Here is a 15,132-nt window from a genome sequence, read left to right as displayed (position 1 = left end):
TTTTTTTTCCCTTCCTGGAGAAGACATTAAAAAGTAACAATGAAGTGTTTCATGTGTAATGCTGGAATGGTATTGGGCAGACAGTGTGTGGCAAAGGTATCCTGATAATCTCTTCACTACCTCAAGTCAGCGTTCACAAGTGGCAGGACAGACACTGGCACCAGCTCTCTCTGGTGACTGTTCAGCAAACTCAGTGACTTCAACTGAGTGAAGGGTAGCTTGTACTTTGAAAGTGCAATTCAGTAAAAACCTATTTAAAACAACTGGCATGAGCTTTCTGAGCCAGTGTAAAAGAAACTTGAGTCAGTCCAAGAAACTGGCCACAGTAACTCTCAGTGTTTCAGCGAAGTATTTTTGTCTTCTTTTGGAACTTTATGCTGTGTGTTCAATTTAGAGAATTGAAATAATATTTATGTGTATTTTTGCCAGCCTTCTTGTTTTCCTGGGGAAAAAAAAAGAAGAAATGACTAATAATGTTTTTTGAAATATTAGTAAAAACTGGGGGGAGAGAGTGAGAGCAACCTAAAAAACCTTTAATCAGCATGGGGCGAAAATGTAAGTGTTAATTTGATGTCTAGGCGAACTCACCCCAGGTAATGTAATTGGATATATTAAAGATGTCAGTGTCAAGAACCTCTAGATATGTGTCTACCTAATCAAATCTAGCCCCTAACCTCTAACTCCTTTGTTCTTGTCTTGCTTAACCACTTTGAGCTACTATTTTTTTTCCTTTTAAAATATTCTACTTTCATTGTGTACATATTCTCCAAACATTTTTTTCCTCCATCTTCCAAGTCTCCTGCTCTACCTCATTCTCTCTCTCTCTGGTCTTTTAATAATTTATGTTGTTTCCCTGCCTTCTTTAACTTCCCTCTGTCTACCCTTTAACTTCCCTCTGTCTCATAATATTCACAGCCTCTTTGCCATTCTTCCATCTCTGCTGAAGTTTTTTGGTACGTTCATCTACTTGCTGTTTTCCCATCAATTTTGCTCTGAAATCTTGTCATTTGAATCCTTTTCCTTACCTTCTCTTTTACCTTCTTTGACCTGGATCATTTTTGGCTTGAATGGAATTGCCTGTAGACCGGCTAAATGTTGACCATCTTGGGTTTATTTCATTAAACTCATCCCAGTTCCTGAAGAACTAATGGGGAAATGTTGAAAATGTTGTCAGTTTACCTAAAAATGAAGGTATTGCTGCTTGATTATGAAGACACGCAGTTCTGCTGAGTGGTGATTATCAGTCCAAGCATAAGGGATGCTGTATAGACCAAATATTTCGTAAGTCTATTTCTGTGGGACACCAGTTGGTGTACCAAAATACCCTGGCAGTCTTGTCTTCCATTAATTGCTCAGGAATTCTCACTATCCACGATGTATTTCCTTGATTACATTTCATTATCCAAGATGTTTGATGAAACTGTTTCATAACAGATTCCTTGTGTAGGTCAGTGATGAGTGAGAGCACCTAAACTTGTAAAACCTCAGATCCCTTGGAGTCTCTCTGCTCACTCGAGGGTGCACATCATCAATGCCAATTTGCACTAATACAGACCTTTTGCAATCAGTGTTCATGGACTAATGTTTTGTTATGGCTCATAAACAGCTTTGACAACCAGACTTGTGGTCTTAGTTCACTTCCAGGTTGAAAGATGTTCATAGCACAGACATCATTGGTGAGAATGAACAAAGGCTGGTCACAGGTTAATGAACCGTAGCCCAAAGGAGTCTTTTCCTTGGAACTTTGACTGCTGGGGCTCTGGATTGAGCTGTATGAAAATGAAGAGAAATTAAATTAAATTAAATTATTGCCTGCACCATGCCTGCTGTGGAAATAGGCAAAAGGTTCAGCTGAAACTTCATAAAGTGTAAAAGTGTAATTTTGAAAAATATGGTTTATTGAATTCTTGTCAATTTGTAGCCCTTCACCCATGTATTATTCGATTGAGGTACCACATATGTGAGTAAAGGCAGAATTTTGATTAATATATCTACATTACAAAATTTGGGCCGTTTACATGACTAAGAATACATCTATTAAGGAGTAGCCCATGTTGTTTGTAATGCTGCCCCATCTGCACTCAAGGCACTCAAATGATCTGTTAGATCTACACTGAGTTTACAATACCCACCCCGGTAAATGATGTTGGTTGAATATCTCTGAAATGACTGGGGAGGGTTATAAGCAGTGGAGGCATTTGTGCATCCAGGATCCCTGTGGAACTACCCAGGAGACTCCCTCTTGATGAGAATTTGCTCCATTTGAGTGGGGGCAAATTTATGGCCAGGGAAATAATTCTCAATTTTGTGACAGCTTAGCTGAAGAGGCAGTGATTATCAGGAAATTGGTGGATTATGTCCTGTGTTGCATTTCTAATCATGCAGTTTGAACGTGCTGGAAATGGTATGGTAATGTTGTGCTTTTTCTTTCTGAGTGTTTTTGCTCAGGAAAGTCAGCTTGAGTTTGTCCCACTGTATTTATTGCTGTGTGAATAATTGTATTGGTTAGATTTTACATATTTGGAACACAGTGCCTAACTGCTGCCCTGCCTGTATAATTATTAAGTCTAGAGAATGGGTTGGGAAAACAGCTTTGAGAAAAGCACCTCTTATAAATGAATGATTACTGACTTGGCAAAGCATTCATAATATTGACAGCCAGTTAGGAAAATTAAATCAATGCAATCAGGATAGTGATTATTTTTCTCAATAAGTGTTTCTGTAAGAAAAAGAGGGCAAACATTTGTACTTCTTGGAATGTTAAGACCAGTATTCTGCTGTGAAAAGTGACCTAGACCCACGTGGTTGTTCTGTATTTCAGGAGTGTAACTTAGGGAAAGCTCTGAGCTGGGTGTCACTAGACCTTCTCTTGAAGTCAGCATCTCAAAGAAAACCAAAAGGCTTTCAAATTCAAATTTGCCAGTTTTATTGGAATGAAGACTAGAAAGGTACCTTCTTCCATAATAAAATGCTCATAGTGATTTGTGAGAGTTAGCTGTAGCAGTTTTATGCACCACTGCCCTCTCTGTGCAGGTAGGTCTTGATGCAGTACTTGGTTGTATTTAATGTGATTTGGTGATTGGCAGGAAGGCAGGAGCGGTTTGGGAGATTTTTTTTGTCACAAGGAGATTTTGTTTAACTAGAAAAAGAATTGTGCTAGGTTTACTTAGTAACTCCAAGATAGAAGAGTTGAAGAAGAGTTGAGGAACTTTTTTGCTATTAAGTTGAAATTTTGTAACTTAATTGAAAGAGGAAACAATCTCAGAAGTGGAGTGAATGCAGAGTTCTGCGATGTTGGGACATTATAAGGAAGTTCTTAAAATTAATGGGAATAAAAATGTTACTATTAGTCTCTCTTCCCCATTTTAGACTTTGGTTTTAGTATGTGTTTTTATTTTTTGTGTTTAATGTGGTGTTTGCTTTTACTATCATACAAGAAGATGACGCTAATTCTCTATGCAAATGTCATCTTCATGCTAATGAATACCAGTAATGTATATACTGGAAGCAATACTTATTCTGAGAGCATTTTGATTTTAATGATTCATAAATGGTCTGATATGTGGGTGAAGGGTAGCATGTGTGAGCATCCTCTAGTTCTGCTTTAGTACCTCATAGGTAATCTGCATATTTTGTCTTGTTTCATTCTGATTTTTACTGCCCTGTGTCTGCAGTCCCATGGCTTTTCCTCACAGTTGCATTGCTGCTTTGAGCAGCTCAATCCCTCCCTACACCTTCACTTCTTCACTTCCCAGCATTGTATCCTTCTTTGCAAAATTACAGGCAGCAGTGGATCAGGGAGCTGATCCAGGTCCTCCCCCCTTCCTGGTTGTTCACTTAGCAGGGAGAGAAGAGCCAGAGCTCACTTCCCTGCATGCAGTTTCTCTGGTGCATAGTTTGTTTCCTATAATCCAAAATGAGTTACTTGTAAATGACTTTAATTAAACGTGAATGTAATATAAACGTTAATATGTTTTTATGGATGTTAAAGGCTTGCAATAAAAGTGTGCCATCAGGTTTTTATGTCTTTAGTTGACAAAAGGTTGCAGAAGGCAGAGACTGATGAGAAGGGATGGGCTGGTTGGATTAGGATTATTTTGGGAAAAGGCTATCAAGAGAGAAACAGAATTGCTTTAGCCATTTTAGTATTTCAGCCCTTGCAGTAAAAAGTGCTGGTCCATGTCTAAAAAAATATTATAGCACTTTCTGTCAGGTTTTCTGATAACTTTATAAAAACTTGACTTTAAAGCTCTGATTCTGTCTCGATAATCAGCATTCAGATGTACTAGTACATGCTTTCACTAAGCCGATTTTCCTTTGAGGCTGTGAATACTCACTGTATTTCAAAAGCTCTGAACAGTTTTAAATGGCTGAAGAGAAAACTGACAAGCCTGAAAATTAAATTGTAGCAAAGACCTGAAAATTAGGAGAGTTCTCACAGTCATCCAAACAGAAATTTATCTTGCTTCAAATTTTGGTTTTAATAAATGTATACTCCTATGTGTATTTGACATAAATCACACATGCCACTTAATAATGTCACTTTAATTTTATTTTATAGGTTATTAAAGTATTATGTGTATTTACACAGATTTATTAGAGCGGTTGCTCAATTTTCTGTTCTTTTATGTGGAAGTAGATACAATGGTAATACTGCAGGTTATTAAATTTTGGGACCTAAATGTGTGGCTGTGTGTTAGCATGGGAGTAAAAATGCATTGAAAGCTCTGAGTATCTGCTGAGAAGAAAAGGGTTTGCTGTCTTTCCTCAGCCAGCTGTGAACATCTGTAAGAAGCTGTGTTTCGTTCCAAGCTGCTGCATTAAGGTGTTCAGGAGTTCTGCTGTGGGGCCTTTAGGTATGTGCCCCAAATACCAGAAAAAGAACCCCCCCACCCCAGAATCTCAAACCAGCTAATGCCATGGTCTGTGTGGGAAAGCTGGGAACATGGAATACTGATTTTATTTATTTGTACCACCCTTTTCTTGTCTTAGGACCCCCTAATTTTCCAAGCGTGTTTACTCTCCTATACTTCCCCTGTTTCCAAGTACAAAAAACCTCTGGCATTAGGTGTGACCCTGTTCCCAAGGTACCCCAAATTCCCAGGAACATTGACAAAAATTACTGAGTGAAACTCCTTAGGGTTGTATTCCCTAGTGTGAGTGGCAACTTGCTTAATAAAGAAAAGCAGATATGACCAGAACAATTGGTTTGTGGGGTTTTATTCTGTGGGGCTTTGAGGGTTTTTTGTTGTTTGTTTGGAGGCTTTTTGGTTGGCTGTGGTTTGGTTTTTCTTAGCTTCCCCTATGGTTCATATGGCCTGTTGATGTAGTCAGACTGGCATGAATTTTGTGAAGGGTTTTAGAGTGGTTTTTCTTGAGAAGAACGTAATTATATTTTTTGTTTTGTTCCCACACCTCCAGATACTTAACTGGAGAAAGAAAAAACAAACTTTTATGACTTATTTTAATGCTTTAGTAATTTAAAAAATTGTATTTAATATGAACCCTGCTTAAAATGAATGTAATCTTCAGTCATATATGAGTCTGGTTTTAATTTGTGCTGAATTGTATCCTAATGGATTCCACTTGATTTCAACTTGTTTTTCTTTAACTATAATGTCCTTGTTGCTCAAAACAAACATGTAAAAGTCATGTAGAACAGTGCAACCAAAACCCCATTATGGTCATGTAGCAACATAGATTGTATTGATACCTTTTAAATATTTTCAAGGCCCATGGTGGATTACAGGTGTAATAAAGAAGAAAGAGTGTAAGTTTTAAAAATAAAGCTTTTGAAAATTAACCAATTGCACTTTCTTCTTTCTTTTTTTTTTCAGCCTATGTATAAGGCTGTCTTTGGAAGAATTTTTTCATCATTTAACTGTTGCTTGCTTGTTAATAACAGTGAATTCTGAAGTCCATTCATCTCTCTGTTATTTGAAGGCAGGTAGTCAAGAGAGCAGTTGCAGAACTCTGCTTCCCCAGGCCCTTTATGTCCTGTAGGGATGTAACCTTAGAAAGGTCATGTATAGAAATGATCTTTTTTGTTGTGGGTGAAGGCTAATGAGTTTCACTGTCTCCTTGGCTCATCTTAGGTTTCAGCTCTGCCTCCTCTGACATGTTTGAATGTGTGAGAGAGACCTAGTCAGTGGAATAGCTTTAAGGTGCCTGGTTTTGGGACCTTCAGTATTCCAGAGGTGTTTGTGGAGGATTCTTGTCCCATGTAGATTCCCTATTGAATTCTGTCACTACTTCAGTGCTGTAAACAAAAACAGGTTGAACAAAACTGTTGCATCTTTATTTGTACTACAATCCATGTACTGCAATTCTTTTTAGTGTTTAAGCACTGGTTTTAATTAAATTGAAGCACTGTGTTTAAGCAAAACAGATTTGTGGTACTTAAGCCTTAAAACTGCTTAGAAGTACCATACAATTAAGTATTCCTTACTATGACTTATTCTTATGTCAGCAATGAGAAGTTCCATCTTCCATCCTTCCAGATTGGCCTTTTAGATGTCCAGGTTTTAAGAAATAAACATAAATTCTTTAATAGTAAAGCTTTTTTTAAAGTGAGATCAGGAAGGTCAACCAATGGATTTTGCTGCTGAGGCAGGCATTGGTGCCTTAAATAAAGCCAGGTTGTTCAAAGGAAGCAAAGTGCTCCCTAGTCTGAGGACAGACCTTCAGAGTAAAAATGTGGATTTCATCTCTGCAGCTTTCTGCTATTGCTGTCCTCTTGTGTACATGAACAATGGATAAATGAAGTTGCCTCCGTATTACTTTGATGAATTTTGTAAAGTAACCAACAACTAAGAAGTTGGACATTCCTTTTATTATTGTATTAAGTCTTTTCATTTGCTGGGAATTAAGAAAACAGAGCAAAAGTAGTGAGTTCTGCTTACTTTATTGGTCAAGCACATATTATTTTTTTGTGAAAATGTTTCTATGGATGCATGTTATGTGTTCACAGTAGAGCAAAAGAATCCTCACTGCATTTCAGTGAAATTGATTTTGCTATGGGAAGTATCAATGTGGGGATAATTATTGAAACCCAAAACTTGTTTGTGGAATTAACGGTCTTGCTGTGTATTCATATATATGTATTCATGTATATTCATACAGGATTATAAATGATGTGGTGTTTTTAGAAATACAAATTAATCAAGCTTGATGTGTTTGACAGTTCTTTCATCATTCTTTGGAGTTGAAGTTAGCGATGGTAAATACCAGCCTCCAGTCAAAATAGTTGTTTATTGTAAAATTAAGTCTCCAGTGCTGGTGTGTTTCCATTCTCTACTTCAGCCTGGACTTTCTTGGTGAACTTTATTTTCCTCATAGCAGTTGATGATTAAATTCCTTCTACAATATGTTCAAGATCTCAAACCCACAATAGCAATACAGTTCCTGTAAGTGGTTCATTTGTTAATCTCAGCTCTATTTTACAAGAATTGTATGAATGCTGCTTTCCTTTGAAATTGATCTTCAAAAAGAAATCCTGTTTTGTATAATAAGATGCCAGACTCACAAAGATTTCCTTTCTTGTTTCATAGACGTTCCATCTTCAGAGCAGCCTGAACTGTTCCTAAAGAAACTTCAACAGTGCTGTGTCATTTTTGACTTCATGGACACGCTTTCAGACCTTAAAATGAAAGAATACAAGCGCTCCACTCTTAATGAACTGGTGGACTACATTACAATAAGCAGAGGCTGTTTGACAGAGCAGACTTACCCTGAAGTAGTTAGAATGGTGAGTTCTTTCTTTCTCATGGTCTCTTTTTAAATCCACTTGCACTTCCAGTTACACACTGTGGGCGAAATTGAACCCTGGAGTAGGTGAATTAAATGATGCCTTTGGCTTGGATTTGCTAATAGGCATTGCTTGGGAATAATTCTCCAATGACAAAATTATTAATTTTTTATATATTTTTAATGAAAGTCAAGTAGATTATGGTTATTATAGTGTCACAAATGTATGAAAGGAAACCTGGATTGTTTCCTAATAGAGAAAGCCAGAAGCCATTAAATCAGAGTTCCTTGTTTCCTCCAGTCTATCTTCCCTCTCCTCACAGTATAAATAATGGAATAATTTTTGCAAATTTCTTATCTTTGAACTTTTTCCAAGCTCTTGGGTGTCTGCTTTAGGTAGAGATACCTTTAAGTATGCATGGATAATAATTTTCAAATAATAAATGCCAAAAATGTTGTATATAATTGTTGTGACAATTTCCTGGTTGGGTTATGTGGATTCATTGCAGGTGCTTTTAGAGTGAGCAAGATTGCTCAACTATAAAGCCATACCTTTTATATATATATTGTTAAATAATAGTGTTTTCATTGTAAAAATGGAAACAGTACCAGATGCTGTATGGTGAAGAATTTTCATTGCAACTGACAAAATCAATCACTGCTTTAAAATGTTTGTTCTGTGCTACTGAACAGAACCCTTATAACCTGCTCTCTAAATGAGAAAGCAATTAATTAAATATAGATTTGGTCTTGACAGTTTCCTAACAGTACTGTGTGATTGTGGAATCCACTGGCTATGTGCTGTAAGAAGAAAAAGATGAATAGTTTTTGCATTGCATTGTGTATGCTCCTCGCTTCTTTTCTGACACACAGATACATGCTGTGTTGCTTGTCTGTAATACTCTTAAAAATAGCTGTAAATTGTGACAGAACCATCAAGCAGTTAATCATGAAGGAAAAAAACAGAATTAAGGGTGTATGAAAAAATCTTAATATGGCTTCTTTGTGTGTTTGCATTGTCAGAAAGCCTATAATTACGAGATCAGATTCTTTCCCTTCTCTCTCACCCTTTCTTGCCCCCTTCTGCACTGGACCAGTCTTGTGAATGAACTGCTTGCTGTGTTATTTCTTCAGAATGTAAACTCTTGCACCATTCAAATACCAGGCAGAATACAGAATGACTTTTTTTTTTGCTCAATTTTTCTGCTGGTGCTGCACTGTAGTATCTGAATGGTTTGCAAATGTTAGTTTAATCTAATGCGTACCCCTGTGATGAACAAAGTATAGCACAGCCTTTGCCTAGAAAGGATGTTGATGCACAGGTAACTTCAATAAAATGAGGGACTTTTTCTGTGTGTAGCAGATGCCTCCAAACTCATCCCCCCAGAGAATTTGGTAATTTTTTTTAGCATTTCTGTTATTGAGGTTGTATTCTTGGGTTGATTTTCATTATGGTAGTTTACTGCAGCAACATCTCTTGAATAAAAGCTCTGCAAGTTAGTATTGCCTCAGCTTGGGCCCCAGGAAGCAAGAATAATTTAATTTGTAATTGTTTATGAGGTTCAATTTGAATCATAAATAATAATCTATGAAACAATGTGATCTTGAACAGTAAAGTAAAACCCCTTTAGTTTCATGTCCTGCTGTCCCTGCAGTCACTTTGTATTTGAATCATGTATTGATTCACACAACAGTTTTTAACTTAAGGAAATGATGTATTGCCTAAAGAGTTTGAAAAGCATAGCTTTGAATAATTTCCTTAAATATAGTTTGTATCTATGATATAGAGGAGTTATTTGAAATAAAGATACAGCCTGAATATTTCCAGTGGATTTCATAGATATTTAGTAATGGCGCTTAGGAAATTCCAGTTTCACCTTAGATCCTTTTTGATAGAAATCTGTTCTCTCATCTTTTCCTTTCATTGCATCATGCCCTTCTTCATTCTGCTTTCTTCTGCTTTGCATTTGTGGTGCTGAATGCAGGCTGTTTCCTCTTCAGTGCTGGGATACTGAAGCAGGGGAGGACTGTGAATATTCTCATGTCCTGTGTCTGCCTACCCAGTGGCCCCTGACTGCCCAAACCTGATTTTTTTTTATTTTTTTACAAGTAAAAAGTTATCTAAGTATTTAAGGAAGTGAACATGATTTTTTCCTAAAGAATTTCCTGAGAAAATTTTAAGTAAATGTAATTGTAAATTGTAATTTAGATTTTGGATGAGACTCTAGCCTGCAACAGCCACTTGAGCTCTGGTGAAGGTGTAAGCAGTTGAAGGCTGCACTCCCCTGATTGTGCCTGTCACAACCAGTGGTGTTCTGGGTGCATGTGCTGCTGGAAAACCACTTTGGTGGTTGTATTCCATGGGAGCAGCATGCAGTGCTGTGATACTGAATTTGTGTGACTGAACCCATAGCAGGTGCATGAATGATTCTTGTCAATGGTCCCAACAAATGCTGCTGCAGTGTTTCTGCTAAACCACATCACCAGGGCTTTTGAGGCTTGCAGGTGTTGTTTTTTTTTTGTTTTTTTTTTTTTTTTTTGCAGATAGACTGTCTGGTAAAAACGCTGTTTTTTGCTGCTGGTCTTTGCCTATAAAAGCCAGACTTTTTCACAACTTTGAGAACAGTTATACAGGCCCTAGAGGGAAGGGCAGTTCTTCTAATATTATACAGATTAAGTTTTCAGCACATACTGCCTGGTGAAGAGATGGCATTAGTCACTTTGTACTGAAGCACTGTTTTTTGGTATAACTTCTTTGCAGTAAGTACATGTTCTTGTTTCAGGCAGTTTTTTTGCCCATAATTATACACTGTGACAGGCTTAAATATGCACAATTGACTTCATCAGTGCAGCTACCACATTCATGTGCTTTTGGGGATTTTCACCAAAGTCTCCAGCTGTGTTCACAAGGGAGCTGTCACGTTGACAGTCTCAGACCTGTCATGACAGTGAAGAAAATGTCCTGACCAAATTAACATCCCCACTTCCTGCCTGCCACAATTGTCATGGGAGTGTTTTGATTGAAAGACCAGCATCTTAAAACTCATCAAAACAGAGTCCAGTTGTTCTGTGTCTCTTTGAAAGATCTCTACCCTGTTATGTTTAGTGTTTCTGAATCTAAAAATTAATATTTCCTGCTTGTCCCTTTGGGCTACTGTGATTTGGAGGTGAAGGGAAAAAAAGTTCTTCTGTGAGTTTTAACATCATTCAGGAGCAGGAGGGAAAAAAAAAAGTGTACCAGTCTAAATCTGATATTTTTAAAGTTACTAATATTCATAGAGAAGGATTAATAACTAAAATGTTTTCTCATCTAAATCACCTAAAATGTTCAAAAAAGTAATATCTGTGGAAGAAACTTTTTGTGTTTTAAGATTTATAATGTATGTATATGTTAATGATCTCTGTTAGTGACACAAAAGGTATTTGGCTCTAGACATACTAGGCTAGGAAAAAATTGCCAGTAGAATTCTTCAGAAGAGCTGAGTTTTTTAATTGCTTCTAAAATAGAAGGGGTTGAAAAAGACATTTGTGGCAGCCAGATAACTTATAGATGTTTTTCATGCCGACCATCTAAAATTTATGCCATTAAAAGCTTTATCCATGCTTGTAACATCACATGTTTTCATCATCTTCTCTTGAGCATGTGATTTGATGTTGTATATAGCTAAATGTGAAACCACTTGGCTGTTTGTCAACCTGTGTGCAAATCTGCTTCCATAAACCACTCTCTATAGCTTGATACAGTGTCTGGAATGTTATTTGTTATTCAAAAAAAATAAAGTAAACCAGAATCTCCTAATGACCACCAAAGAGAGTTTCATTTCAAGTTGCAAAGGCCTCATCCATGTCATCAATATCAGTTGATGGGGAGAGCAATTGAGATTTGTGGTAATGGCCATGAGCTGAACAGATTTATTCAGGAGGGTATTGCTCAGTGAGCTTCCCCTGCAGTTTGATGTGTTGTTCAGAAGGGCAGATGACATTCTTTAGAATTAGGCAAGTCTTAGGAAAAACGGCCTTGCCAATTAAGCCACACTCTGCTAAGAAGGAAATGCAAGTAATAGGACTTTATGAGCCAATAATTGGACACTTAATCTAAAATTTATTCCTGTCTGAGCAAAATGTGGAGGCTTAAACTAATGATACTGAATTTTGCTGGTAGATTAAGCAGTGGTAGTTGAATGAAATAAATGTTTGTTTTTATCTGTGGTATCCTGAAGGGTGTATGTGGTAGAGCTGTTTGTGTTTTATGGATGTTAAGACATAGATTGAGGAAACTGATGTATTTCATTTAAAAAATGGATGAAAAAATTGGCAAGCTGTTAAACTGAGAAGTCTGGGTGAATCTCTTTGTTGGGGAGCAACCTTTCAGCTCTCCTACTTGCTTCTTTAGAAATTGTAGACCCAAGCCCTGACGTTTATGCAGCATCAGTGTGTGTTTGTCAGCCCACAGGAGATGGCTAATGAAACTCTCTTCAGACACATCTTTTAGAATGGAATGATGATACTTTGTTCTCTTTTCTAAGTGCTGAAATGCCTCTGGCTTCCCATTGTCATCTTTATCTTTTCTGTAATGGCAAATTGAGTAAAATAAGACTGTAATTTCTGTACAGCCCAAGTGAGACATCATAGGAGATGTCATGTGGTGTAGAAGCTGTGTTAAGCAACACAGGGAAAGAAACTTGGTTAAATCAATACCCAAATAAACACAAAAAATTCATTTTAAAGGTCAGATTCTGGTTTGGGTTTTTTTTTTTTTTTCTCTCTCTTCTTTCTACTGACATAAATCTAGAGAGATTGCATTCGTTTTTACTGGAGGTTTGTCTCAACAGATGTGAGGGCAGAGTCTGTTCAGGAGTTTGTTTGTGACAGACCCGTTAAACATGAAGAATATCTTGCTAAGCCATGACTTTTTTAGTATGTTGAGGAACCTATTTTTAGGAAGTGTTCTAGCTGTTAGACTTCATAGGCATTTATATTTTTCTATAGCTTTATCTGTGTCTTGTGACTAAGTATGACATCTTCAGAGTTTCTGTATTAAAATGTTCTTGGATAGAGATTTTTCTGCAGGTCCACCTATATTCAGTATTACCTTTTTGATTTAACAAAAAACCTGTGTGTATGTTCCTGTTGCTTCTTGCATTAGATTTCAAAATATAATACTGAATGTCATTTTGAGTGTAAAGGAAATTAATGAAATCATATACTCTCACAAGAATTGACAAATCATATCCCTTTCTAATGGGAATTTTATATAAATTCAGGAATTCTGTAAAATATTAGGAATTAATCTTGAACTTAACTTGACTCAGTGGAAGTAGAACAGATTTTGAAGCCATCTGAAATGTTGGAAGGAAAATGCAATGTCCTTTGATCCTTCCCTCCCCCCCACCCCCAAATGTTTTTTGGTTAAAAATTGTCATGTAGGTGCAGCCATAATGGACCAAGCATGCTATTGTTAAAAAAAAACACATAAAAATCACATAATATTTTAAATTCTGTTCTTCTTTCTTTAATGTGAGGATTATCAATTCTGTAGAAGCAAGAAAAGAATCTAACTTTGATTTCTTTTATGCATTATTTCTAAATACTTCTGTTAGATGTTTTTGTTATTCACATTCTTTATACACCGAGCTTGTATTAAATGTACAATGCTTATTAAAAGAAGAGGCTCTGATGTTTTGTGATCTTCTCAAAAAATCAGTTGGAGGCAGCTCCTCTTGCAGCAGTTGTCCCTAGTAATTTTTCTGGACAGTCTGCAATTACATTTACCCATATCTGTGTTTCCTGTGGTTGGTTACTTAGGCCTTGCATGTGTCAGGCTTTATCTGTTAACAGTGCAGTGACTAGATCTAAAACAAAGAAATAAACTGGAAAAACACTTTCTTGTTCAAGAAACACTTGAGCTGTATTTATTTATTTATTTACTTAAAGGACCTTTACATCCCCACACCCTCTTTTGGCTGTGTCATCATCTTAAGTACCTTTAAAGCATTTTGTCTACAGACAAGCACAGTGTTAATCTTCTTCTGAGGGATTGTTTTCCCGAGTTTTGAATTGTGTGTTTTGTTCTTTAGTTTGGAGTCCAGGACAGCATGAGTTTTGTGATGCTGTCTAGAGTTCAAGTTAATTTCATTGGCAGGCTTTCACTTATCTCCTGCCTGCTCTAGAGGTGAGGAACTCTTTCTGCTGGTATTGTGCTTTAATTTGTCCAAGATACTTAGCTACTGCTATGCTTTTTCAGACTGTATTGCAGAATTACCTGGGCACACATTAAATAAATAATTCTTCCATTGAATCATCTGAAAACTTGGTTACAGGGAAATAGTGATGAATGGGGTTACTGGTAGAGTATCCGGATATAGTCTGGGTCTAGGTGATCTAGAGTGGAATTGCAGAGCTCCAGTTCCCAGCAGTGAGGAGGTTGTACCCAGGGCTGCTGCCTGGGCTGGGGGCTGAGCTAACACTTCTAATTCAGATCCAAAGTGTCATAATCCACCTTGGTTCTTGTTAAGAGTGAACAAGATTAGAACAAGGGGTAGTGGCTTTAAACTGGAAGGAGAGAGCAAAGGGTAATGGCTTGAATTTGGAAGAGGACAGGGCCAGATAACGTGTTAGGATGGAATTCTTCACTGTTAGGTTGATGAGCCACTGGCACATGTTGCCCAGAGAAGCTGTGGCTGCCTCATCTCTGGAATTGTTTAAGGCCAGGTTGGATGGGGCTTGGAGCAACCTGGTCTAGTGGAAAATGTCTATACCTGTGGCAGGGCAGATTGGAATTAGATGACCTATAAGGTCCCTTCCAACCCAAACCATTCTGTAGTTCTGTGAGAAATTTCAGGGTTTGTAAATTGGGTTTCTTTTGGGTAAAGCATCCACTGCAGGAGTATAGCTACTGTTTTTTTTCAATGCAAGATATCACTAGAAAGCAGCTTCTCCCTCTAAACACACATGATGTGGACATTGCACTTGAGCACCAGCAGTTTTGTTACAAACTCGCTCCTGTTGTCGTTCTGCCAAGAGAAGCATTGCCCAAGGATTTCAGGTTTGCTGCTTCCTCATCTGTATGGATGGAAGCTGCTACCACCCCTGAAGTGGGTGATGGTAGGCTAACAAGTTTAGGAGCCCTCATCCAGAGCTAAATTCTTGCAGGTTATTGACTGAATTTTTAGAAGACTTAAAGGTCAAGGGAAAATGAGAAGAACTGTTTTCCCCCCAGCCTGTGATCTGGATTGTTGACTATGTTCACAATCCAATGTAGTTCATTTTGATGCAGCCAAGTCAAAAGTAATGCTGCTGGGCAAAAGAAGGCACATAATATTAAGCCCTGAAAGACTGTATTCAGGCAAGCAGTGGTGCAGAAAAGAACCTGAGCATTGTGGATTG

At 37.4% G+C, this 15,132-nt stretch overlaps 1 protein-coding gene across 6 annotated transcripts in view; it reads left to right on the top strand.

Annotated features, from left to right (window-relative positions):
* The window catches only part of PPP2R5E (protein phosphatase 2 regulatory subunit B'epsilon), a 78,375-nt gene that overhangs the window by 38,209 nt on the left and 25,034 nt on the right, over window positions 1-15,132 (top strand). For all 6 annotated transcript variants that reach the window (XM_053979774.1, XM_053979776.1, XM_053979773.1 and 3 more), the window contains one exon: window positions 7,551-7,747. In XM_053979774.1, the coding sequence (XP_053835749.1) occupies window positions 7,551-7,747 (197 nt within the window). The remainder of the gene's footprint in view (window positions 1-7,550; window positions 7,748-15,132) is intronic.

Source organism: Vidua macroura, chromosome 6 (genome assembly GCF_024509145.1).
Source record: "Vidua macroura isolate BioBank_ID:100142 chromosome 6, ASM2450914v1, whole genome shotgun sequence".
NCBI lineage: Eukaryota > Metazoa > Chordata > Aves > Passeriformes > Viduidae > Vidua > Vidua macroura.
The sequence above is the reverse complement of the archived record's forward strand: the minus strand, read 5'-3'. Positions and strand labels throughout refer to the sequence as shown.